Source organism: Ochotona princeps, chromosome 27 (assembly GCF_030435755.1).
Source record: "Ochotona princeps isolate mOchPri1 chromosome 27, mOchPri1.hap1, whole genome shotgun sequence".
Lineage (NCBI taxonomy): Eukaryota > Metazoa > Chordata > Mammalia > Lagomorpha > Ochotonidae > Ochotona > Ochotona princeps.
Window position 1 is genome coordinate 26,309,746 of NC_080858.1, and position 25,982 is coordinate 26,335,727.

At 53.6% G+C, this 25,982-nt stretch overlaps 1 protein-coding gene across 3 annotated transcripts in view; it reads left to right on the forward strand.

Annotated features, from left to right (window-relative positions):
• Positions 1–3,985: 3,985 nt before the first annotated feature.
• TMEM117 (transmembrane protein 117) overlaps positions 3,986–25,982 on the forward strand; it is a 269,877-nt gene continuing 247,880 nt past the window's right edge. Inside the window, exons 1-2 of one of the 3 annotated variants that reach the window (XM_058656042.1) lie at positions 3,986–4,254; positions 10,563–10,867. In XM_058656042.1, coding sequence (XP_058512025.1) covers positions 10,591–10,867 — 277 coding nt within the window. In that variant the 5' untranslated portion in view covers positions 3,986–4,254; positions 10,563–10,590. Of the gene's footprint in view, positions 4,255–4,441; positions 4,666–10,562; positions 10,868–25,982 lie in introns of those variants that run through there. The other 2 variants (XM_058656044.1, XM_058656043.1) reach the window with 2 other exon arrangements.

Consider the following 25,982-nt stretch of genomic DNA (forward strand, 5'->3'; position numbering starts at 1 on the left):
AACCTTCACGTAGCCCTCTGCAGCATGGCGTGAAGGATGGGTGAATCTTCCTTTTATTCAAGAGACTCGGGGGAGTGCTCTGAGTGGGGCCAGGTTGGTAAAGGAGAATGCAGAGTTGACCCGGTGCGGGGTCGGGGGAGGCAGCAGCACCTGCATTGCTGACAGCCTGTGAAGCGCACACTGATGCTGCACAAGGCGCTGTTCGTTTTCTCGGGACCGGGAGCCACTCCAGGGCAGATCCAGGTTGCTGAGTGGGCTTGGCGTTCCAGGCAGGAGCCTGGGATGACCATCTTTGCCCAGGTCAGATTCAGGGTGTGTGGCCTAAGATGCATCAGTGCAATTGGGTTTCACAGGAGTGGATCTTTGAAACAAGGGCTGCTGAGGGAACCTCTGGCGGTGGAGTCTGTGCCTGTAGAATACCACAAGAAGCATGGGTTGCTCGTGTTTATGTTTTCACTGCTTGGCACTGAGGAGCTGGTGCTGTGATGTGCAGTCGGCTTCCACAGCAACGCCATGCATGGACCTCTTGGGAGTTAAATATGGCTGCACTCAGAGTCTGCCCTGTCATGGAGACGCCAGAGGCTTCCTGCAGGGCTTGCTGTGACAGGCCCACACAAGCAGGACACAGGGCGGTCATCAGGGCTTTTCACCAGCGTATATATTGACCCTACTTTCTCTGTTTTCAGTGACAGAGTTGACCATGCTGTTAGCCTCCTGGGACTGTGCGGCGAGCAGGAAAACACTGTGTCTCAGGTGGCTCCTGCTGACTTTGAACTCTCTGAAGAAGACAAGCTGAGTAAACAAGACGCACTGGGAACCCGGCGGCCACGGGGCTGACTTTGCTGGTGCCTGTGTAGGAGGCAGGTGCTGGGCTGGTGTGCCTGGAGAGCTTCCTTCTGAAGGCCTCCCCATCTTGGCACCCCAAGACTTGGTCTGCAGTTGATCTCGCCGGCACGAGAGAAATGGCACTGCAGAGGTGCAGTGGCAGGTGCAGGAGCCATGGGAGCACCAGGACCCTGCCGCGGTGGCTTCTACCTGGAACCTGCCTCTGCGTGCCTTGAAGACTGCTGCTGGCCAGCAGAGAAATGGGCCGTCTTTGTGAGAAAATGGCTCCTCCCCACTGTGTACTGGACCCATAGGGCTTGGCCCTGAGGGATACACTCATGGCACAGCGGGCTCCGTGAGGAGGAAGAGTGGTGCTCACTGAGTGACTGTTATGAGCCTGGTGCTGATACCCTGACACGTGGTGGAGATTTGGGTGAACAAGCCAGGACCATCTCCTTCAGCCCCTGCTGGTCTAGGCTGGCCCAGTGTCCATGCCTGCTCTCACGTCTTGCCATTTGACAGACAGAGAAAGCAGGATCTGGGCGTTTCAGTTGTAACATCACAGGAGCAGTTTGCCAACGGCGATAGCTGGTAAGTGGTGGCAGCAGAATTCTGATCCAGTAGTCCTTACTCCTGGTCTGCTCGTCGTGAGCCCTACATTCTTGTCCCAGTTTGTGGAGGAGTAGGAATGTGGCCCCTTAAAGCCACAGCTTGGTCTGGCTCCTGACCCTTCCTCCACCTCTTAGGAAAGCTTGAGGAACCTCCTTGTTCTGTGTGGCCTCTTTCTCATAGGTGGCGGTGGAGGCCCTGACCCGAGCCTGCTGCGAGCTCACAGACCTGCCGCACACACAGCTGAATGAGCTGAACCCAGAACATTCCATGCCACTGGGGCGAAGGCCCGAGAGTTCACACTGCTGCGCAGCTTCATCCTGAAGTGGCACTGTGCTGGCCATCTGGGTGGCTGGCGAAGCGAGGGGCTTGTGCTCCCTGGTCGGTGGTCGGGGGCACCCTGAGGCTGACACAGATCTTGCCTGTGTTGCTTGCCATGCAGTGGAGCTGCACACCCGGATTCCTCAGCCCCTGGGGCAGATGCAGAGAGGCAAGACAGGGAGCATGTTCATGTTCATCCACAGGGTGCGGCTCTGGGTCCTGCTGGACTGAAGGTCATGGCAGCAGGTACTTGTGACCTTGGTTTGGGGGAGGAGGTGAGGTCCATCTCTCCAGGAGACACAGCCGAACAAGAACGCATTTCCTGGCCATCACTCCATGCTGTGAAGATGCCTTTGACTTCTGGTTTCTTGTATTTTGGAACAAGAGCAGATAATAAGTTATAGACTTTAGTAGTCCTATAAAAAAACTTACTTGAAAGGCAGTTACACAGAGAAGGAAAAAGGGAGAGTTCTCATTTGTTGATTCATTTCCCAAATGGTCATGGCGGCTGGGACCTGGCCAGGTGGAAGCTACATTCTGTGCAGGACTCCCGTGTAGGTGTCAGGCAAGCTAGTCCTTAGGCCATCTTCTGCTGTCTTCCCAGGCACGTTAGCATTGAGTTGGATTGGAAATAGAGCAGGTGGGATTTGAACTTGGCCTCACATGGGATGTTTGCGTTGCCCACTGTGCCACAGTGCTCATCCCTGGACTATAATATTCCATTATGTAATTTGTATACAGTATTTTTCCAGTCTTAGCAGACTGAAACACGCTTGCTTTAGAATTCAAGGAACATATGAGATGTGGCTCCCATTTTAAACAGTTACACAGATTAACACTGTTTAGAAAATAGTACAGATTACAATTTTCAAAGATTTATTTTTTTTTAATTTGGAAAACAAAATTACAGAGAGCAGGAGAAAACAAGAGAGAAAGGTCTTCCATCTGCTGGTTCACTTCGCAAATGACTGCAATGGCCAGAATTGAGCTGACCTGAAGTCAGAAGCCCAGAACTTGTTCCGGGTCTCCCACATAGGTGCAGGATCCCAAGAACTTGGGCTGTCCTCCACTGCTTTCCCAGGCCACAAGCAGGGAGCCGGATAGAGTAGAGCATACTCGAACCAGTGCCATATGGGATGCCAGTGCTTGGAGGCAGAGGATTGGCTAGTTGAGCTATCATACTGGCCCCCCAGATGGTAATTTTAAAAGGACAGCAGAGGGCCTTGGGTGATGGCTCAGTGGCTACATCCTACCCAGGCCACACTCCAGGATCCTTCCTGGGACCCTTGGCAGCCACCCCTGAGTTACTCTTCTGCAGCTGCAGGCGGTTCTTGTGAGAGGCATGGCAGGCGTCAGACTAGTGGGAAGTCCGGCACGGAGCTTCCCGTGGTGCCCATGTGGGTTAGCTCCCCTGGGGGGGGGGGCTACTTCCTTTCAGTCCTTCCAGGCCATAAGACCCTGGCTCTCCCGTTACGTGCCTGCCCCTGCACGAAGACCCTGGCTCTCCCGTTACGTGCCTGCCCCTGCACGAAGACCCTGGCTCTCCCGTTACGTGCCTGCCCCTGCACGCTTGCGTGCATAGTCCATTGCCCACTGAACTGTACAAAACAGGGTCCTCTCCATCTGCAGGGATGTCAGCCTGCACTGGCAGCTGGGCAGCAGGCAGCCCCATGTCCACCAGCTGGGCAGCAGGCAGCCCCATGTCCAGCGTGGAGGGAGCCAAAGGGGAAGGAAGTTGTCACGTGCAGTCAGGGTTCGAAAGCCAAAGGTCTGCACGGCTGACCAGCCCTCAGCCCAGGGTCTGCAGAAAGGCTAAAAAGTATGCACGTGTGTGTGTAGAAGTGTGCACACACGCGTGTGTATTTTGCACATGTGCGTGCGCATGTAAATGTGTGGTGCATGCACGGGGAGCAGACGCGTATGTGCAGTTTAAGTGTGCACATGCACGGATGTGTAAGTGTGGTATGTGTGGTGTGCACACATGTGTGATTGGGCAGGTGTGCAGGGGCCGGTGTGTGTATGAATAGCGTTGCACACATGTGTGTCGGGAGGGAGGACGCTGTGGACCTCCAGGTCCTGCCAGGCCGTGTCCTGCTCCACCCCCACCTCCAAAGGCGAGCTGGAGGGGATGATGCGCGGCCAAGGCCGCCCCGGATAGTTGGCCCTGAGCCCCCCTCCCCTCTTCCACACCAGCCTCAGGTTCCCTTGTGCTGAGGGATGGCGAGCAGCGGGAGGGGCGCGCCGGCCCCCGGAGGCTGAGGCCCGCGCTCCGGGGCCCCGCAGCGGCCGCTCCGCAGAGGCCCGGCCGCGGCGGTGGAGAGGGAGGGAGCGGCCCTGGCCTGTGCCGGCCGAGGGCCTGCGGCGGAGCCGGCGCGCAGGGCCGGGCGGCGAGGGCGCGGCGTAGGCGGCGGGGGCCCGGTATTTATAGCGGCGACAGCAGGGCCGCCGCCCGCCGCCAGGCCCAGCCGGCCGTTCCCCGCGAGTCGCTCGCGGCCCTTGGTGAGTATGGTGCGCGGTCCCGCGGCCCCGTGCCCTCCTGCGCTCCCCGGGGATGCTGCGCGGGCGTGCGGGCGGGCAGGCGTGCGGGGCCCGGGCGGGTTCCTGAGGCGGGCTCGGGGGCGGGGAAGGGGCGGCTGGGTCAGTGGGGGCGAGGCTGGGCCCCAGGCTAGCTGATGACACTAACAGGTTGCCGCTCGCTCGCGTCTGGGCTGCTTAGACAGAGGCAGGGGAGACGTGGGCGTTGGGTGCCGGCTAACTTGGCGCCGGCCGTGTCCGCGTCCCTGCCTCCGCCCATGCCCCGGGCCTACACGTGTGGCCACGCCGGGCTCGGGGCGCGCGCTCTGCGGAGCCGCGGGGGACAGAGAACGTCGCCCGGCCACTCCAGCATCCGTGCGTGGCCGTGGACGCCAGGTGGGGACCCGGCAGGCAAGGACGGCCGTGTGTTCCGGAGTGCCGGTGATGGGGTTCCCGGATCCCAGCGAGGCTTCTCGGAGGCGTCCTGCCCAGGGAGCGGGGGAGGCGGGTGGGAGGGCTGGCTTTGCCCAGGACTGGCAGCCTCCTAAGTCCAGGACCCCGGGGACCTGCTGTGGCAGGGTCTCGGGTATTTCTCCTGCTGTTCTTGGTGGTCTTAGAGATTATCCCACCCACAGTCTGAAGGCAGGACTTGTCTCAGTTCTTGTCTGCTTCTGCTAGCTGCCTGCCATTTACTCAAGGACTTCAGGTGGGAATGCCTCCTGCTTGGCCCCTGCCTTCCCACTGTTCTTTATCAGCCCCGGGAGAGAGTACCTGAACTTGGCAAAGAGTCCTTGGGTGCTCATGTTCTCAGCTGGTGCAGGTGGCACAGCTCACAGACAAGGTGTCCCCCTCTTATCCTGAGAAGGTTGTCTTCCCAGGGCCTCAGCCATGATTTGCTAGAAGGTTTTCTGTCTTGAAACTGGTTGATGGCTGAACACTCTGTGGTCCCGAAGGCTGCTAGCTGGTGGGGAAGAGCCCCACTGAAGGTTGAGACAGGAGGAGAGGGCACCTGGGCAGTGTTGGAAGCTTCCACTGGACCCCATCTCGCCAGCTGGGAGCCATTCCCCAGTGCCAGCCCAAGTCAGCAGGCTGCTGAAAGTGGTTTCATTGATTGTGCTAAAAGGTTGCTTTTTACTTAAAAGGCTGTGTGGTCTTTGTGTCCTATGAAAAGTGAGCTGTTCTAGCGTTAACGTCTGAGGTCATTGCTGCTGGTGTCTTTAGCAACCCAGGTGAGCCCTTGTGTGAGGTCAAAAGCCAGCATCATCTTGGGGGTCCCATCTGTTTTGGGATGTACGAAGGTGGGCCTGTTGGGCAAACATCGCCAGGCTTCTCCTCCTTGGCCGACTTGGGTGTCCAGTCCCCCTGCCTGCCTTCTCTGGAGTGCAGCCCGTAGTGGTACTTTGTTTTCTCACCCCACACAGGCCCACTCTCTGCCCTTCCGTTGTCTGCTCACTCATGGCACTAGCAGATGCTCAGTGAGTGTCTGTAGGTGCACGCAGTTGCCTCCTCGTGCCCCTTCCTTCCTTCTTGGGGGGACTTTGTGTTCTGCGCTCCTCTGTATAGGGAAGCCGTTTGCTTTGAATTCTGTAGTGGTAGCTGTGCCTGTGGCTGACTGTGCGCTGCCATATGACCTTGGGTACATGATCACCGCCCCCAGTGTCCGCTTGTTCCCTGGTCAGTCCTCAGGGCTAGTCCGGGACAATCCAGGACAAGTGCTTTCCCAGCCCTAGGATTATTTGGGGGTTGAGTCTGCCAGCTGGAGCCCGCTCGCCTCAGAAACACACCCATCATCTTAAGCAGGGGCGCTCCATTGGGGATTTTGTCTTGCACATGTCCATGTGGTGTGCACCAGCAAGGCTTACCTTCACAGTGTTCAGAAGCCAGGCTGCCTGAACTCCTCACCCTCCACCTGCCAGGCCATGTTCCTGCCTCCCCGCCTACAGTGCGTTCCTCAGTGGCTGCCCTGCATCTGGTCCCAGACCTTCCATCTTGTATGCCTGCTAGCAAGTTGTGATATTTCTCTGTGCCCTGTGAGAGAGAGCTGCCTGAGGGCCATTCTGTATGGAAAACTCCCTCCTACCCCTCACCTCATTCAGGCAGCCCTGGCCCTGTCCTCCTCCAGCCACACAGCCACCTTCAGCATCTGGTGTGCAGTCATCAGGTGCCAGCCCAGACCTTTGTAAGTTCCAGTCCCCAGCCCCAGTCACTCTGAAGTGCTGGCCTCCTTTCTTCCCTACCTATCTGCTGGAGTCACCTGGATGAGGCCTTCTGTAGCTGACCCCCTCCTGGCTACTGCGTGGTAACTCTTCTCTGGGAATTACCCAAAATGCTGTGCACACAACTTTTTATCTGTTTAGTGCCTGTTCTCATCCCTTGATAAAAGGATATGGAGTGCCTGGCAGTAGGGGCTTTATATGCTAGTAGCCCCTCCCCCAAAGGCCAGGAAACCCTGAACAAGTGACAGAAGAAGGCCGTGACAAGGGTGCTCTTCTGCTTGACACCTCGGACGATGCCTGCAACCACTACCTCTGAGCTGCCTCCCCGGACCTGGCTGCACCTTCCTTGCCTCTCGCAGGTGCGCTCCGGCCCCTGTGACTCCACCTTCTAGAGCCAACTGTGCATCTCTGTGTGGGTCCCAGGCAGGTGTCCCCCATCAGGAGTGTTCTCACTTTTCCCAGTGCTTCCTTACATTCTTTGCATTCTAGGAGGCTGCCCTGGCATCTGCCTGCTGGGGTCACCACTGTCAGAGCAGATGAGCAGTGTGGGTCAGTCTGGTTCTGAGATGCGTGGGGACAGTATGGAAGGGACATCAGGGACGCGTGGCAGAGGCCAGCACATGCACTCAGGGCCTCCCAGGGCTGCCCTGAGAAGAAGGCCACCCCGCCAGGACCCTGTGGCCACCCCCGGCCAAGGTCAGCCTGAGTGGCAAGGCAAGCTTACTCCTGTTGGAAGCACTGGGGGACCTTGGTGTCAGACGACGTGCTCATCAGAAACACCCTGTGCAGGGGACTTAACCGAGGAAAGTGCCTGTGTGGGTGCTGGAAACACAGACTAACGTTGTCCTGAGGGGCTGCTGGACTCTGAAGTCTCATTGCTAACCTGGGGCCCAAGTATTTTCTTCTTTGGGCTGCTATAACATTTAAAGAGGCTGGTTGTGAAGTTTATTAGCACTTGATATGTGCTGGACATTGTAAACACTGCTAATGCAGGGTAAGTTGCTGAGAGTGGGGCCACTTGGGGATTGTCAGCAGCCGCAGGAGATGCGGCTGCTCTCTAGCCTCTTCCCGTAGCAGAAGTTGAATGGCAGGTTGCTCTGCCCTCCCCTAGCCTCCCCCAAACAAGGGGCGTCTCTTGCTGAGTGCAGGCAGTGTCCAGGATGCTCAAGAGATGCCTGCTGCTGTCCTCCCGTCCCAGCCTCTGTCCTCCTCCTTGAGCTCACCTCTGGGCTGTGGTTTCCCCGCGTGGGACAAGACACAGAAGACACGCCATCCCACACTGTGATCTGAGGGCTGTGAGGGGAGCACACGCTCATTGAGGAGTTCAGAATTATATTGTGAAAAATTACCAGGTTTTTCCAAGTGTGTGCCTTGTGGAGCAGAGTCAGTTTGAAAACCTGAGTCCCGATATTTATTTAAGGAGTGAAGTCAGGCAGTGATAGTGTCAAGCATCAGGGGCTCTGTGTGAACCATGGCGGTGTAACCTGTTAGGGTGCTCTGGGTTGTGTCAGCACTCGAGAGAGTGGGCAGCTGGGCCAAGGGGAGCAGGCTCACTCCTGGCAGGTCAGGAAGTGGTGATGGGCAGAGGTGTTGCTCAGTGTACTATGAGAAATTGTGGACCCATTGGAAGACATTGCTTTGGCTCTCGATTAAGAGGCAAGAATAAATAGCAGCTGTGTTTAGCATCAAGCAAACAGACCAAATGATCGATGACAAGGTCCTGTTTTATTCTGCTGGCGTCTGAGGGAGGCAAGTGTTGTGGAAACAAGGAGTGAGCTGTGAGTGTTAGGAGAAGTCTCTTGTGGAAGAAGCACTTGCAGCACACCTGAGCCATTCAGGACAGGTAGGAGCAGCACTTGCTCACCTGTGGCATGGCATGAGTGTGCATTCACAGTGTGCCCGAGGGTTGGAAGAGTGTGTGCTGGTGCGGTTGGTTCTTACTCTTGAAATCACACCTGTCTTGAAGTCTTCGAATGCCTGATATAACGGGTGAAAACGACGCAAAGTTCAGAAGCTGGGAACCACAGTGAAGCAAGGGGTGTTGCTGGGAAGGAGGGTCCGGCGTGTGTGTGTGTGTGTGTGTGTGTGTGTGTGTGTGTGTGTGAGAGACGTCCTGTGGCACCATAGTCACTGCAGCTGCTTCTGCAGGGCTAGGTCCCCTCAGGACTCTGCCCTGAGATGTTTTAGTGAATTTCTTGGTGGCGGTCTCTGGACGTTTGCAAAGGGGTTGCTTGGGGCTCAGTTGACGAGGGCCCCACCCACACCCCTCCCGGGCATTCTTGCCCACCCATTGAGAGGAATGCACTGGGCCTTTGGGTTCTTTCTGAGGCGCTGTACTCCCTGCCATGGCAGACAGGTCCCTGCAGCTGCAGTGGGCGATGGGCCTCACTCCGACAAAGCCAACACAATAGCCAGGACCTCAGCACGTCACCCTTCCTCTGTGGTCTGAGTGGCCAGCCCTGGGAGTTTCCCAGAGTGCACCAGGGGCTTGAGATTGCTGACCAGCCCCGTGAACAGCAGGCCTTGTGACTGGCTGGCTTCCAAGGCCCTTTCTGTGTGGGTGCTGTGTTCCTGCGGTAGTCACAGTCGGTCTTCATCAGCAGAGACTGTGACCTCATTGGCCTCCCCGGGGAGGGGTTTTGGACCACCACCAGGGTGCCTTGGAGCCTGTTCTCGGATCTTCCATGGACCGGGAACTCTTTAGGCCTGTTACTCTTCCAGCCACTTGTCAAACTGAGGATGTATGTCTGTGGCTGCTTTTCCCCAAAGTGCCCAGAAGTGCGTGGTATTCCTTCATGTCGGCCACTGTTTCCTGTGGGACTGACAGATGTCTCAGGGAAGAGTGGGCCCCCAGAAGGCATTCAGGGCACCGTGTCTTGGAGCCTCGTCCTGGGTCTGTGCTTCAGCCGGGTGCTGCTCCTGAGCGGGACTGGCCATCTGTGCGGTTGGCAGTCGGGTTAGGGTCAGATTGCAGACACTCAGGTCAGGGCCCTCCTGCTGGTTGGCCTCCGTGTGAGTGAAGAGGTGGCGTTGAGGTTACCAGTATGCGGGGCAAGGTGGTGATGTGTGGCTGCCCAGTGCGGAGCCTGGTCAGTACTATAGCCCTGGTAGGGGTCTCTTCCTTTTCAAGGTTCTCTCTGTCTCAGCTGAGACAAAAGAAGAATGAGAGGGCAGTTGGCTGTATTTTTTTCCCCAAGATTTACGCAGTTTTATTGCTGAGAGAACAGAGGTAGCATGATCTCAGAGCCACGTGGGCCCACCATAACCATCCCCAGAGTAGATAGACTTGCACACACACGAGCCCTGGGGGTGGCCGCGGTCTCCCTGTCCTGTGTGGACAGACTTTGGAGGCGGGGCCTGGGGATGGCATGTGCCTCTGCCTGGGGCCAGTGCTTTGGGCCTGTCCTGTGCTGTGCTGTCCGTGCCTCCCGGACTTTGCATCTGCCCTAAGCATCCTGAGACCAAGCACCCTTGCCTCCTTCACTGGAGGGAAATCCTGCTTGTCAACCCCAAACTTGTACGGGCTCACTTCTCTGCCGTCTTCCCGTGTCTGCCCTTCCGCAGGAGTGGACCCCCCCAGGCCCTTTTGCAGGCAACAGCTCAGTCCTAGACTCCCCGTGTCATAAAGCAGACTCTGTGCCGACTTGGTGTGGTCACTAGACGGTGGCCACTGCTACCAGCTTCACGCCCATGTCCAGGGAGTGAGGAAGGCCCCCGACTGTGAGGATGTGGTCTTTGTGTGTGTGTGTGACTTGTGCGTAGTTCAGTTTGTATGTGACCCTGTGTCCTGCCTCTGAGAGGGAAGGAGCCGTCCAGTGGAGAGGTTGTGATGTCTGCTCACCCTGCCCTCTTGACCTCCCCTTGGTCACATCCCTGAGGTAGCAGAGGAGCGATGAGTGAGGGGGAGGGACTGCGTGGACTCTGTTCCGGCGCAGCCTTGCAGGAGCCGTAAACAGGAACCGTCCGGGCCGCGTGCTGCCCTGATTGAGCTGCTGTGGTTTGGAGCAGGCGACGGGGAGAGGCGTTGTCTGTGGCCTGCTCTCCTGCGCTGACCCTTGTGTGTCTCTCCTCGACCAGGTAGACCACGGCCCTGAAGCCTTGAAGGATGGGTAAAGACTTCCGCTACTATTTCCAGCATCCCTGGTCGCGCATGATTGTGGCTTACCTGGTGATCTTCTTCAATTTCCTCATATTTGCTGAGGACCCAGTCTCTCACAGCCAGACCGAAGCCAATGTCATTGTGGTTGGAAACTGCTTCTCGTTTGTGACCAATAAGTACCCCCGTGGAGTTGGCTGGAGGGTGCTGAAAGTGCTGCTCTGGCTGCTGGCCGTTCTCACAGGACTAATAGCCGGCAAGTTTCTCTTCCACCAGCGCCTGTTTGGTGAGTACGGGGTTGATTGTTTGTCAAGGAGAGTTTTAGTTTTGTTGCTCTCAGGGCATTTCCCTTTTCCCTCCAGTGCAATGGGAAACCTTGTGTGAGGTTCCTCAGTCTCTCAGGGATCCCTTTACACACTGCCTGCAGCAAAAATTGGTACGAGATTTCTTTTCCAAAACCTGGCGGGTGAGCAGTTGGGAGATCCCGACAGGATGCTGCTTCTTAGAGGAGGCAGGGTGCTCATTCAGACATGCAGAACTGGAATTCTAGCTTGCAGTGCTCATGTTCCTGTGAGCACTTACTGCTTTTCAGCCGGTTCACCCGCACAGCAGTGTGTGAGTGAGGGTTCTCCTGGTAGTAGCAGCACAGTTGTAGGCCGGTTGGTCCGAGTTGGAAAAGTCACTGTAGGGTGTGGGGAGGCTGCAGAGGCCGAGGGTGTACGTACTGGAAGTGGCCCCTGAGCTAAGCAGGGCTGAGGCTGTAGGACACTGGTATAGGTGTCTTCAGTCTCGACATGGTTAGAAACAAGGGCCAGTGTTTTAAAGAGTAAAATACACTTTCATGTGCATGTGCATCAGTGGACTGCAGTATTTTTGCCCCAGAATGAGCTTATTTTTAGCTTGTGTTTTCCACAAAATTCTTGCAGTACCGTTGGGTACGTAAGATTGTATTCACCGTGTCTTTTCATCTGTTGACTCCTCAAGCCTTTGCCATTTGTCCCTGTAGTATATGAAGCACCTGTATTTTATAGTTACTGTCTATGTGTGCGTATAATATCCACATTTATTTATATATACATACATTCAAGGAGTGTGGAGGGCAGTGGAAGAAGTGGGAAGTGGTTACACGTGGAGGAGGGACCAAGGACCTGCTGGCAGTTTTGGGAGCAGCAGTCACTCTGTCTCAGGGTGATTCCTTGAGCAACTCATGGTTGTGGGGGAGGGGGCCAGACTGAGATGCAGACTAAAGAAAAAGGAGAGTCAGCATGCCTGATGTGTCTCTGGCACGGGAACCAGTAGAAGTGGAGGTCTGAATGAGGAAGGATGCGAGAACCTGGTTGCAAGATACAGCTGTGAGCGAGATGGAGTCCGTTTTGTTGCCAGGGATGTTGGAGTTGATGCTAGGCAGAGGAGAAACTGAAGTTGCAGACAGGAGGCGTTGGTAACGTGAGGGGTCAGTGACCCTGGGAGTGCCAGGATGAACGAACTTGGGACGAGAGGGAGGGCTGCTGATGATAGCTGGCGCTGTTGAACTGAGCCTTTGTGCCCTGGAATGATGCCGGTCAATTCCTCAGCAGTTTTCTCTCTGAGATGTCAGTCACCTGGAAGGGAATGTGAGCGGGAGTCCTGTGGTGAGGATTGCTCAAACCTGCTGTGTTGGGAAGAAAGGAGGGTTCCAGTAGAAGGGGTCTTAGTTTGTTTAGCAGGGGTCCTGGCTGGACTGGAGAGCCTGTGAGGGACACGATGGTCTGGGAGGAGTGGTCCAGGGCTGGAGCTGGCAGTGACCCCGCCAGGGGACCTGGGAGTAAGGGGAAGGGAATGAGTTGAGGGTGTGACTGTGGGCAGTATGACTCCCGAGCAGGAGAAGCGGTCACTGGCACAGATGGTGTGTCCCTAGGAACTACGAGAGGGCTGCGGTGATGGTGAGGAGGGGTCAGTTCCCCACGTGGGTGGAGCTTGGGCAGCACAGTAGCAGAGTCTGTGGCAAGCAAGAGCTGATTGTCACTGTGACCTGTCCAGAAATTCCTCTCAGAGACCAGACAGACTAAAGATGAAATCTAGATTAAAGATGGATTTACTTATTTAAGATTGATCGGGGCTTGTGTGATTTACAGAGTAAAATCAAAAAGGAGACACTTGGTTTTGCAGTGGCTGCATCTTGTGGAGTTATTTTTGCAGATTTTTCTGCTGAAATCCCGTTTCAGTCGTGGGCAATGTCTAGTTCTGTGGGTGTGTGCTCTGCAGTCCTGAGAAAGCACTGCAGACTTCAGGTGCTTTGTGGCGTGCCAGTGGTTTCAAAATCCTGCAAGATGAAAGTGCATCTTTGTGTTTTCCACTCACAATAGCATGGATTACTGGAAGTAGTCAGGTGTATGGGTTCTGTTGTGTACTTTGCTTCTCGTTTTTCTTTACACCAAAGCTCTGTGGGTTGTCAGAGAAGCACTGATTTTGTTGGTTAGGAGAGGTGGCCTACTGATTCCGTTTGCTGCTGGACTGTCCTCCTGGTCCCTTCTTTGCTTTGTCTGTGGTTCATGGACTCTGAATCACCTCTTCCTAGTAGTGGATCCCTCCGCTAGTTGGCAGTTGATTTTGCTTGCGAGTTGTTTTCTGTATAGTGCTAAATGGCTCCTGTGGCCTAGAGAAGAAACCCCGACCCCTGTGATGGGAGGGCCACACTCTGTGAGACCTGCTTTACCCGATTTTCCACATCACAGAGTCTCCTGCTGGTTTTCACACCTGGCATGTGTGCCTGTGTGTCCATCTTCCCAGTCCATCTGCAGTTTCCCCTCTTCATCTGCTGGGCTTCAGCTCCCACCTCTGGCTTGGTCCCCGTGTCCATTAGAGCCTGCATCTTCCTGCTGGGTTGCTGTAAGAGCAGTGTTTGCACTCCTGAGTTGTTGTTTCTCTACACAGCTCCTGGAGTGAAGGCCGTGTTGGAAGCTCGGACATGGGGTCGACGCACGCTTTGTGGCGGGAGCCTCTGATGCAGCTGTGTTTGTTAACATTCAAAGAACTTTGTTACAAAGCTGATGTTTTACAAAATGACCAGATCATTTTCCGGTGTCTGTTCTTTTTTTTTTTTTAAACGAATCTCTAATAAAATGCCAATCATAAATGTTAATGGAAGGCTGCTGTCATGTCTGTAAGTCATTCCTCAGTTAGGGGAGTTCTCTTATCGTTGGCTTTCAAGGGTCATGTGCTCCCACCCTGGAAAGCCTGCGTGAGGAAGAGGGCAGGACCCTGAGCACTTTATTCAATCCTGCTGGCTACTGTGGTTATACATTTAATTTTCCTGTGAGATAATAATATTATAGCTTTGTGACTGTTTAGTTAACACAGTTTAGGGGGATAAGTGAAATAACTGTTGGTGTGTTCAGAGTCATTTCTTCAGTTTCAAAGCTGACTCTTGATTAGGTAAGTATTACATGTAGCATTGCGAGAATTAGATGGCACGCAAGTGTCAGGGTGTACTCTAGCTTCCATTTCTGTGGATAATTCTGGTAGGTTTTTGTTGTTAATATGTGTTTAAAATGCTTTTTAGTTTTGGGGGAAATTGTACTTTAGATTTCTCTATAAATAAGATTTATTTATTTTTATTGGAAAGGCAGATTTACACAGAGAAGAAGAGACAAAGGTCTTCCATCCAATGGTTCACTCTCTAAGTGGCCACGATGGCCAGAGCTGAGATGATCCGAAGCCAGGAGCCAGGAGCTTCTTCCAGGTCTCCCACGCAGGTGCAGGGTCCCAAGGCTTTGAGCTGTTTTTTATTGCTTTCCCAGGCCACAGGCAGGGAGCTGAATGGGAAGTGGAAGCCGGGACTTGAACCTATGCCCATATGAGATGCCAGTGCATACAATGTGGATTTAGCCACTATTGCTCCAGGCCCCTAAGAGATTTTCTATTCTGAATTTGTATACAAGAAAGTTTAATTCCAAGGAGAAATTGAAATGTTGACAGCGTGTATGTAAGAGCTGAGTATCTGAGCAGTTACTTTGCCTGCTTTGGAGCTGCCCTGGAGCCTGGGGGAGAGGGGAAATGCAGTGCAGGCCTCGCTGTGCTGCTGGGAGGGGTGTAGCCAAGTGCTTCCTGCACTGAACTCTGGAATTTTCTGCCCTCAGTTTTGGTAAAAAAAAAAAAAAATTTGTTCATCATGGCGTTTTATATAGGAGAGACGGCGAAATGGAAGTGGAAATGGATGTCATATTGTTGTGTTGTGACTTTTAAAAAGATTTATTTAAATGGATATGTAGGTAAACAAGCATGTACCTGTATTTTATAGATTAGCTGTATAATGGAGACTAGAATACCGCAAAGTGAAGATACATTGCAGCATGTATTTCTACTCCTGAACAAAAGGAAATGAAACTGTTAAATTTATCTTGATACTAGATTTCCTACCTTTGTCTATACCTACAATTCCGTGATGTACTTATACAGCGGGATGTTAAACTTGCGTTATTAAAGCACTGTATTACCGAAATAAGATGGGAGAAATAGTGGGAGGGGAAGTTGGGGAGCGAAGAAGGGGAAGGGGAACCCTGTATCTACAAAACTGTGTCATAGAACGTAATAATAGCCATAAAAAGTCTGTAAGAAAAGATGTATTTAGTTGAGAGAGAGAGGCGGGAGGGATAAGGGAGAGAATCTGCTATCCACCGCATCACCGCTGCTCTGAGAGGCCACAGCGGCTGGGGCTGTGCCAGGCTGAAGGCAGAGCTGCTTCCCGCTGTCCCAGGTGTAAGTGTGGGAACTCGATGATGTTTCATTGTGTGAATGTAGCTCTATGCAGGTCAGGGCAGCCGGGCACCGAGGGATGCACTGTGATTAAATCACCTCATCTCAGGTGATTAGGACATCAGGGCTGCAACAAACAAACGACCCCTCTCCTGACTGTGTTCCTTGCTTGTTTATCTTTTCTGACGCATGCAGGGAGCCTCTGTTAGGGGCGATATTTGTTCCTCTCTGGCCCTGTCACATCCCGTGCACTCCGCTGGGAGGGGCTGTCTGTCTCCCACCAGGCAGCGCTGTCCATGTTGTGGCAGACAGGCAAGTGGGCTCGGCACGAGTGGACACGCCGCTATAATTAGTGTACGGTTCCTTCCCGAACACACGTCTACAAGCTCTCAGATATTAGATGGTTTAGGGGATGCCTGGTTTCCCAGCTGGACCACAAGGGCAGGGGTCATGTTGCTATCACTTGCCACTTAAGCCTGGGGGTTTGGGGGTTCTATCAATATTATTTTGCCTCTTAATTTTTAAAGTGCTGGCAGCAAGGCCTGTCATGGCTGTGCCCTGTGGATTTGACTGAATAAACACATTAACCTTTCTTCCTCCTATGTGCTGTCTGGGGTGGGGCTGCCTCCCTGTGGGCTCCAGGAGGGTTTTCGCTCCCAAGCAGTTGGAAGCTAGGGAAGGGGCCAAGAGGCATGCTCCCAGCATTCAGTGCTCTGATGGCAGGAGGCCGTGCCTACCCAGTACCAAGTAACCAGTGTGGATTGTGCGCTAGGGAGACTGAGAAGGAGGATCATGGTGCTAAAGCCAGTCCTGTACACCTGGGATGAGATGGGCAGGTACACTACAGGGAACTCTGCTGAGTTCAGGACGAGGGGCGGATGGTGAGAGCAGGGCGGTGAGGCCAGCTCGGCTTATCTGAGAGCAGGGACACACCCAGCACGGCGGCGTTCCTGGACGGGCTTTGAGAGAGGGACGGGCAGGCAGTGCCAGGAAACGCAAGCCGGGGTGCTGACGCTGCACTTGGCCACTTCCCTTACAGTCTCTGAATCAGGGAAAGCGTCGGAATAGGCCGTAAATGCTGAGCTTGGTCTTGAAGCAGGAGCGATGGGATACAGGAAGGCAGAGGCGCTGGGGGAGTCAGAGGAAGGGAGGAAGGCACTGTCCGGTTCACCAGCAGTAAATCTGACTGGGTTGGGCTGGTGAGGCTTTGAGAATGGACAGGATGCCCCTGCCCACCCCGGTGAGGATGGCTTATGAGGGGCAGGGATGAGGTGGGGGGGGGGCTGACCGAGCTCAGTGAGTATGTGCTTGGGGGAGAGCGGCAGACGAGTCAGTGATGACTCCAGGTACCTCAGGAGAGCATAGTGTGTGTGTTTGCACAGCCTAACCCAGGCCCAGTCCTTGTGTCTGAGGCCTTGACGCTAGCCATGTCTCAAGATGGTGTGTGTAGATTGTGCTACTCTGTGACCCACCATCAAACACATCTCTGTTTCATTAGTAGGGAGCTGGCTGGATAAGAATGGAGAAGCTGCGACTTGAACCTGTGCCCATGTGGGATACCAGTGTATGGGTATGATGGCTCAACCTATGACCACAATGCTGGTTCCAAACTTGAGTCATCTTGCTCATTTCAGGGGTTTCATAGACATCATTTGTACAGGTCCCGTGGGACCTGGCATGGTAGCCTAACAGTTAGAATCCTCGCCTTGCAGGCGCTGGGATCCCATATGGGTGCCAGTTCATGTCCCAGCTGCTCCACTTCCCATCCAGCTCCCTGCTTGTGGCCTGGGAAAGCAGTGGAGGACAGCCCAAAGCCTTGGGACTCTGTACCCATGTGGGAGACCTGGAGGAAGCTCCTGGCACCTGGCTTCAGATTGGCTCAGCTCCGGCGTGGCCACTTAGAGAGTGAACCATCAGATAGAAGATCTTTCTCTCTTTCTCTTCTTTCTATAAATCTGACTTTTCAATTAAAATAAATAGATCTTGAAAATATACAATAGGTCCTGTTACCAGTGGCCTGTGTCTATAGAAGCTTTCTGCTCTCTGTGGCTCTGATCTCTCTGGATCACAGAATTACCCCTGGCTGACTGCCAGGAGTGACTGACTGCCAGTGTGTTTAGCATGCCTGTGTGACCCCGCCCCACGCAGGCCACCGGAAGTGCCTGGGTGTGGCCTGCGACTGGTTTGGCCACTCTTGATCATGCAGGCGTTCCGGCTGGAGGCTGGTACTTCAGAACGGGTTGTTTGGAGGAAGTTCTGAAGCATTTGGAGAGAAATCTGTTTTCTCATGTTCGCTGAGCACTCATAGGCACTACGTAGTTTTCAGAAGTTCTTCTGGGTTTGATTCCAATGGGAAAACAAGCCCATACCAACAAAGGAATGGGTGTGTGATATATGGCGAGAATTAAATTAGGAAGTTCATGGAAAACATTTTTAAAAGCTATGCATGGATTTCAAAATGACTTTTCATCAAGGCAAACTTGGCTTTCAGCTCCAATTCTCGTGAACTTTTTGAGGTTCCTGGGTGTATCCGCAAGCATACATTCTCCATTGCTGAACTTTGTCTTCATTCCTCGGTCAACGTATTGGTTAATGATTACATATGCGATTGTGCCCTTGCTCAGGGGTCACTGATGTAAGAGGATGGCCCTGCCCTCTTCAGTGGAGTGAGCTGTGTGACTCAGGCATTTCCCAGCACTCGTCTCGGGAACCACCTGCCAGCGAGTCATCACTGCCTGCAGAGATCAGCGCTTGGCTGGCAGACAGTGCTGGCGCCAGCACCATTATAAGCCTCGGCACTTTCTAAAAATAAATCAGAACAGTTCCCGTGCTGCTCATGGCAGAAGGCCTGTGACTAAGGCCTTGTGGCTGGTGGGCCAGTGGGAGCTCAGTGACACAGCAGGCACAAAGAAGCAGGGAACTTCACTTCAGGACACTTTATTTTGGGGATCCAGTTTGCTAACTTTTAATTGAGATCCGTTCCGTAGCAGAGCGTGTGTGGGTGTTTCAGTGCTGTCGGGAAGCCAGCTTGTGCAAGATTGCCGTCCTAAGCCACTGTGTGACACTGTGCAAAGCATGAGGCTGGAGGCTGGCCACATCATGTGGACACTCCTGCGAAGGGCGGCTTCCGGTCTTCCTGTCTTTTGGTAATGACAGCTAAAATCGGAATGTGCTTTCTCGCGCTACCTTCAAGTAGGGTGTCCGACTTTGTGGTGTGCAGATACTTGTGTCATAACGTGGAACTGAGCTGGTCTTTGATTCTTAATACCCTTATAAGTGTGATGAAGTTTCTGTAACACCCACAGATCACAGCTTGCCTCTCCTCCCCAGATGGTTCTGTTTTGGCAAAGATAAGAAAAGGCAATGCAAAACTGGTGTGTGTGTGTGTGTGTGTGTGTGTGTGTGTGTGTGCGCATGTGTGTTACTGTCCGGAGAAATATCCAGAAATAGAATATTCCGAGAGTCTATTGCACAGCAGCAGCTGCTGAGCCCAATGTACAGACCCAGTGGATAATGGCCTTACGAAGGGAGAGATGAGCGCTAGGAGAGATGCAGGGTGCTGTGGCAGGCGCAGGGTGCTGTGGCAGACGCAGGGTGCTGTGGCAGGCGCAGGGTGCTGTGGCAGAGCGGTTGCCTTTGACTGGGGTCTGAGGTGGCAGTTTCCAGCCCACACGGCCTGCTCCCTTCTCTTCCTTGCAGGATGGGAGCTCTGTCCATGCGTACCCCTCCAGTGTTTAGGACACCTTGTAGATAGGAAAGAAATCTCATTTTTCATTAATAGGCTTAGTACAGTATAAGCTGGCACCTTTAACAAGTGCTGCATGCAGCGTAGGGATTACTTAAAATTAATTACTCACTTGAGAGCCCTCTGTGATCCACCCGGTAGAATATGCCTGTGTGTTTACAATTTGCAAATATGTCTGAAGTTGTATTAACTAACGGATGAGATAAAGGAGCCCAGTATTCAGAGGCTCACAGCGCCATGGAACGATGTTGACAATGAAATGTAATTGTGCTTACCATGAATAAGCATCCAAGTCCGAAGCTCGTTCTAAGGCAAGGAAGCATCCCAGTTAGTAATCTGTCACTTCAAATAAAAAACCACTTCATTCTCATCTTTTAATCTTCTGTTTTCTCCTGGTACTGTTTGTTTATTTTTATTGCATCTTTCTTTCCAGCTAGTGTTTATTTTTTCTCACTCTGAGAATTTCCTTTTGTCCATTGACCGTCATCAGAACTGAAGTGTGTGCTGTCTGCTTTGATGCTGTCAAGCTCACGTGGTATGTTTGTCTTTTATTCCCTTGGTTCTCCTGGCCGCCTTTGGGTCATCTATTGTTACAGCACTGCATTATGGTTGTTTTTGATGCAGTTTGCTCAACTATAAATTTGAATTTATTTTATTTTATTTTTGATGATGTTTATGTAGTTGATTATGGCTGGAAGCGTCGAGGATCAGGGGAAACTGGGTGAGGCCGTTGTTTACGCATTTTCTTTTTCTTCTTTCTGTATCTGGGGGAGGAAGGAATACAAGGGAAAAACCACACCAGCTCCCCGACTCCCTCAGTGCCCGGGGATGGGGAACAGCCACCCAGTGTCATCCCAGGCCCCTGTTGTGCGCTGAGAGTTCTGCTCAGGTGGTTCCCATCGTTCTGAGATGCTGCTGATATCGCCACTGCAGGGATGAGGAAATCCTTCCAAGGTCCATTGGCTGTCATAGTCCACCTCCAAGTCTCCACTGGCCCAGAAGTTTCCTCTCAAGCTTTGCTGGGTTAGTTGCTCGATTTGTTCTGCCCTTCCTCCTCTGCAAACCATTGGGTGCTGCGGCCCAGCTGTGCCCTGCCTACCACATGCTAGGCCCTCACGTACACCAGGGGGAGCTGCAGCCCAGTCAGAGCGGCCCCCAATAACATCCTATGGACCAGCCCTCCCCCGCCATGCCCCTCCCCCCCCCCCCCCCCCCCCCGCTCTGGTTCCTGTGCATGCCAGCATGTGCAGTGGACTGGTCCAGCCTTTCCTACACCCCATTGAGATCACATATACATCACTGGGCATTGAAGTCTAACTCAACCCAATCGACTCCACCCTCCAGCCCACACTCATGACAGAGGTGCTACAGCCTTCCAGCCAGGCCCACCCCCAGTCCTGGTTCTCATGTTCACCAGTGCCAGTTGCAGCCCACCTGAGAGGTGCCCACAATCCCTCCCCTGAACCCACTCCACACCCCGGATCCTGCACTCTCCAGGAGGTTGAGCAGTCTAACTCGACAGTCCCAGCCCTTGGCAGCTGATGCTGTGGCAAAGCCCAAGCAGCCTGCCCAAAATCTGGCTCGTGCTTGTACCAGTGGATACAATCGGTTAGCCCAGCCTGGCTCTTCCCCTAACCCAGTTCGCATATAGGCCCATAGGTGTGGTAGCCCTGCCCAGCCTGATCTACCCCCCCGTCCCAACTCTCACACTTACCTGCAGGAGCAGTGGCCCAGCAGTGGAGTATCTCCTACTCCCCTATGGGGCTTGCACACTTCCTCCCCTCCCCCTACCTCCCAGTCTTGCATGTGCTGTTGAGTGCTGCAGTCCAGTCTGGCATGGCCTGTCTCACCTCGGCATTTGCTGGCAGGTACTATAGCCTGGCTTGGCCCGGTCTGCCCCTGTTCTGGCTTGCACTGACAGGTGCTACTGCCCAACCAGTTAGCCCCCAGTCCTGGCCCTAATGTGAACTGGCTGGTGCTGTAGCCCACTCCAGGCTGTCCTGTACCCCATCCTGGTTCTGGGATCTGTCAGTGGGTGTTATAAATTGGCACAGCCTGGCCTGCCCCTAGACCTGAGCCACACATATGCCTGTGGATACTGCAACCTTGCCTGGTCTGGCCTGCTCCTTGCCTTGGTTCTTGCACTCACCTGCAGGGCCTGCGCCCTGACAAGGGAATTCCCAAAGCTCCTCTAGCAGGTCTCCTCCGAGTGGCAGCTGTTGCACACACCAGTGAATCATTGACCCATGCTGACTTAGTCTACCTCCTGTCCTGGCAGGAACAGTGGCCTTGCCCAACTGGCCCACACCCAATACAGTTCTTACTATTGGGTGTTACAGCCCAGCTACACCTGATCCACGCCCTGATGCAGCTGTTATTGTGATCCGGTGGGAGCCGAAACCTGCCACAGATTTTGCACATGCCAGTGGTTGCTCTGACCCAGCCTGGCGTAGGTCAGACTATGCCATCAGATGACTTTTGCCATCAGATGCTGCAGCCTGGCTTGCTCCGATCCACCCCCAGTCCCAGTTCTTGCTGATGAGTGCTATAACCTGGCCCTGGCTAGTCTGCTCCCATCCCTGACTAATGCAGATCTGTAGGTGTGATAGTCTAGCTTGGCATGCCCCGCATTCCAGCCTGGCTCCTGCATGTGCCAGTGAGCTAAGGTTGGCCTGGCCCTGTCCGGTCTATCGCCTTCTAGAACTAACCCACATACTGCTAATTAGAGTTACCCTGCTCGATCTTACCAAAACCCCAGCCTGAATCACATGCTACCAGCAGGAGCTACAGCCTACCAGGGGAGTTTCCCAAGTTCCCCCACCAGACCCAACCCCAGACCCAGACCTTGCACGTGCTAGCAGGTGTTACACCCTTGCCAGGCATAGACTACCCCTCCATCTTTGTATGAGTGGTGGATGTTGTGTTCCAGCCCACCCACACTATATTCTTGGGTGAGCCTGTGGTTGCTGCAACCAGCCTGGCCTGTACCCAACCCCAGTACCCATGAGTGTCAGAGCGTTCCGTGGTCATGCCTAGTTCAGCCTGTCCCCAACCCCACCTCCCAAGCAAACTGGAGGAAATTGCAGATTCATAGGGGTGAGCCCACACCTCCCCCACCACATCTGTCTCCAGACCCAGTTCTCTCATATGCTGGTTAGTGCCACGACCCAGCCTAACATTTCTTATCCCTGTTCTGACTCTCACTAGTGGGTACTATGAGCTTGCTCTGCCAGATAGGCAGTAGCAGTGAGTGGGTATGTGGCATTGGTTGATTATAAGTACCCCAGTTCTGGTCCCATACGGGCTGCTGTTTAGGTCTGACCCATAATGGTCCTTGCATTTTCCCCTGAAGATTTCACCGCTCAGTGGCCAGAGGGCTTCACTGGTGCCATTGGCGCCCTGGCCACCTGACCTGAGTTGTGCTGCCCGGGACCCTTCCCCGGCTAGCTGGCCCCTATGGCTCGGAGCATGTGGCAGGCCCATGGGCCTGAGCCTATAGTTTGAGATTTTTAAAAAAATATTTTTACTCTCATCCTCTCCTGTTTTAGTTTGCTTCTTTTCACTTCTGTTTTGTCCCTGTTTGCCCTTGCTGCTGTTTCCCATGTGGTGGCAGTGTTTTTCCGTGTGGAAAGGTAAAACTGCAGCCCTGCAGCCCTCCCCCGCTCGTGTGACATCTTAGGGGAGAGTGCTGAGTACATAAGGGTGTTCTGCCTGTTTTTTTTTTTTTTTTAAGATTTATTTTACTTTTATTTGAAAGTCAGATATACAGAGAGGAGGAGAGACAGAGAGGAAGATCCTCTTTCCCTTGATTCACTCCCCAAGTGGCTGCAGTGGCTGGAGCTGAGCCGATCCGAAGCCAGGAGCCCAGAGCCTCTTCTGGGTCCCAAGGCTTTGGGCCATCCTTGACTGCTTTCCCAGGCCACGAGCAGGGAGCTGGATGGGAAGAGGGGCCTCTGGGATTAGAATCGGCGCCCATGGGATCCTGGCGCCTGCAAGGCGACAACCTCAGCTGCTAGGCTACCATGCTGGGCCCAGGACGTCCTACTTTTACATCACGAGTGTGAACTTGAACTTTTTACTTTAATCAGCGCTCCAACAGGCTTATAAACTGACTCCAGTCCTGGAAGATGGTGTCTTTGGTCTCTGTCCGCAGGATTTAGGTCCTCAGCCGTTGGTCTGCCCTCTGAGTTTGTGCTTGCTGTTGTTCGGGCAGTTTCTTAGTTGGCAAAGCACCTGTAGTGCTCTGTGCACATCAGCTCAGTTAGCTTGCACTGCTGCCTAACAGTCTGACAGCTTCGCTTTCCAAGTGCAGTGTCAAATCCCCCCTTTCTGGAAGGATAATAGCAATACCAAATTGGACCAGTGGGATGGAATGAGGCCAGGGGGCCAGAACCCCTCTGGGGAAGCAGGTGGGAATGCTGCTGGGTCTCTAGTAAATAACACCTGAGATTTGAGAAGTTCTTGCCGGGAGTTTCTCAGGTGACGGGAGACCCCGGGGAGAGCTGACCTGGTTAATACAACTGACATTAATTCTTGGCAAAGATAAGTTGGCATCGACTGTTGGGGCCGTAAGCAATAGTAAATGTTGTGTCATGTGATTTTGTAAGTTGTATGGTTAAAAACAATGAAATATGGATGTGTATAAGCCTAGAATAGGGTGTTAGAGAAGAGTGGAGGGAAAGTGAGTACATGTGTACCTGTGTGTGTAAGCATGTTCATGTAGACGTGTGTCTCTGTGTAAGTATGTTTATGCACTGCAAACACATGCGTTTTTTTAACTCTGAAAGTGGGTGTATGTATTTACGTGTGCATATGTTCATGCACTGACATGCGAATGTGTGTGCATGTGTGTTTAATTGTGCACACACATGTTTGTGTATGTGCTTGTACTCACGTGTGAATACGTGTTTGTGTGCTTACTGTACGTGTGCACGTGTTCGAGTGCATGTGCATCTGTTCATGGGTGTGCGTGCATGGGTGTGGAGGGGGTGTTGGAGTCTGGCTGGCTCTGCTGCGCTAGCTGGGCGCCCGCACCTGCGCTCCGGTCTGGGATGTGTTGCAGCGTTCCCCGGCTTGGCTTGTGTGTCTGCCACTGCAGTTTTAAAACCACATAGGAATTTGTGCAGTAGACTTCATGAATTTACTTCTCTGTCTCTGGATGTTTTCTTGGTTCTCTGCCTCACCTGTGGATCTGGTTGGGCTGATCATCCACATGCTGAAGTTTCAGGGTGCAGGTTGGAACAGTCTGGAACAAAAGCCGAGTGAGCTGCTGCATGAAGAGTGATGAGTTACATCTTACTAGGCTCTTGGAAAACATTTGTTTTCAAAGTGATGAGTCTGTGAGCCTGATCCATTGTGTATGGGAGACTGCTTTTTGTCCTACTTGATAATCTTGCTCGTGTGGAATGATTTCAGTGGTTCAAACTTTTATTTAAGATTAGGTGCTGAATTTGTTTCAGAGACAGAAGGAGAGCACCCACCTGCAGGTGAACCCCACACGTGTCCATGATGCCAGGGCTGGATCCAGGTCCCCGCAGCAGGTGGAAGTGTCACCATTATCACCAGTGTGTATGTTGGCTGTCAGCTAGAGTGACGAAAACTCGGGCAGCGTCATGCGAGGGGCAAGCATGTTCACCTGCGGCCCAAACAACAGGCCAAGGCCAGTGCTGGCCTGAGCACACAGGCTGTCTTGGGGGGCAGTGCTGGAGTCAGCACACAGGCTGTCTTGGGGGGCAGTGCTGGCCTGAGCACACAGGCTGTCTTGGGGGGCAGTGCTGGAGTCAGCACACAGGCTGTCTTGGGGGGCAGTGCTGGCCTGAGCACACAGGCTGTCTTGGGGGGCAGTGCTGGAGTCAGCACACAGGCTGTCTTGGGGGGCAGTGCTGGCCTGAGCACACAGGCTGTCTTGGGGGGCAGTGTTTGCCTCAGCACACAGGCTGTCTTAGGGGGCAGTGCTGGCCTCAGCACACAGGCTGTCTTGGGGGCTGGTGTGGTGTGCATGTCAGTGCTGGTATCCCGTGGGGATGTGACTTTCAGTCCCAGCTGCTCCATGAACGTCTAGCTTCCTGCTTTGGTGGGGAAAGCATCAGAGAGAGGATGGCTCAAGTGCTTAGGCTCATGCACCCACATGAGAGACCCTGAAGAATCTCCTGGCTCCCAGCTGCAGATTGACTCAGCTCTGGCTGTTGCAGCCATTTGGGGAGTGAACCAGCAGATGGAACGTCTCTGTTTCTCTCTCTGTCTCTTATTATCTGTATGCATCTTTTAAAAAGACAAAAAATATAAAGGAAAGCCATTTGAGGTGGCTTTAACTGACCTGGCCCCGTGAGTAGCATCTTTGTTATCTCGGATTTCTTCTCTCTTTCCTGCAAGGATCATCTGTCGGTGTGGGAGAGTGCCTTTCCTGACCTGGATGGTGTTGAATGAGTCATGCAGTCTGCGGAGCTTTGTCCTGCCTGCTGTGGCGATTGCTGCTCTCGGTGGTGTGTGTGGGAAGGAGATTGTTTTTCCCTGGCTGATGGTGTTCTTGACGTCTCAGACAGACTCACGGGAGCTTCCCAATGTGTAGTCCTGGCGAGGCTGTGGGCTTAGGATTCTGTGTCCTCTGGGCGTTTCCAGTCACATCTAGGGTCACACAAAGGATCTGTAAGTATCTGGGGCGGCTGTGGTGAGCGCTCTTAGGGTGTTCACGTATCCGAGTAGCTGGCTCACGTCCCAGCTCTTTCTTTTCCTGCTTTCCTGGTCAGCGTCCTGCTGCTGTCTTGGGAGGCAGCACATGATGGCTGCTACTAAGCGTCCAGCACCGTGTGGGAGATCTAGATGGAACTGCTGCCTGTGGCTTGGCCTAGCCCTAGCTGCTGTGGGCGTTTGGAGGGGATGAAGCAGAAGATAAAATCGCTTCTTTTTTGTGTGTCCCTCTCTC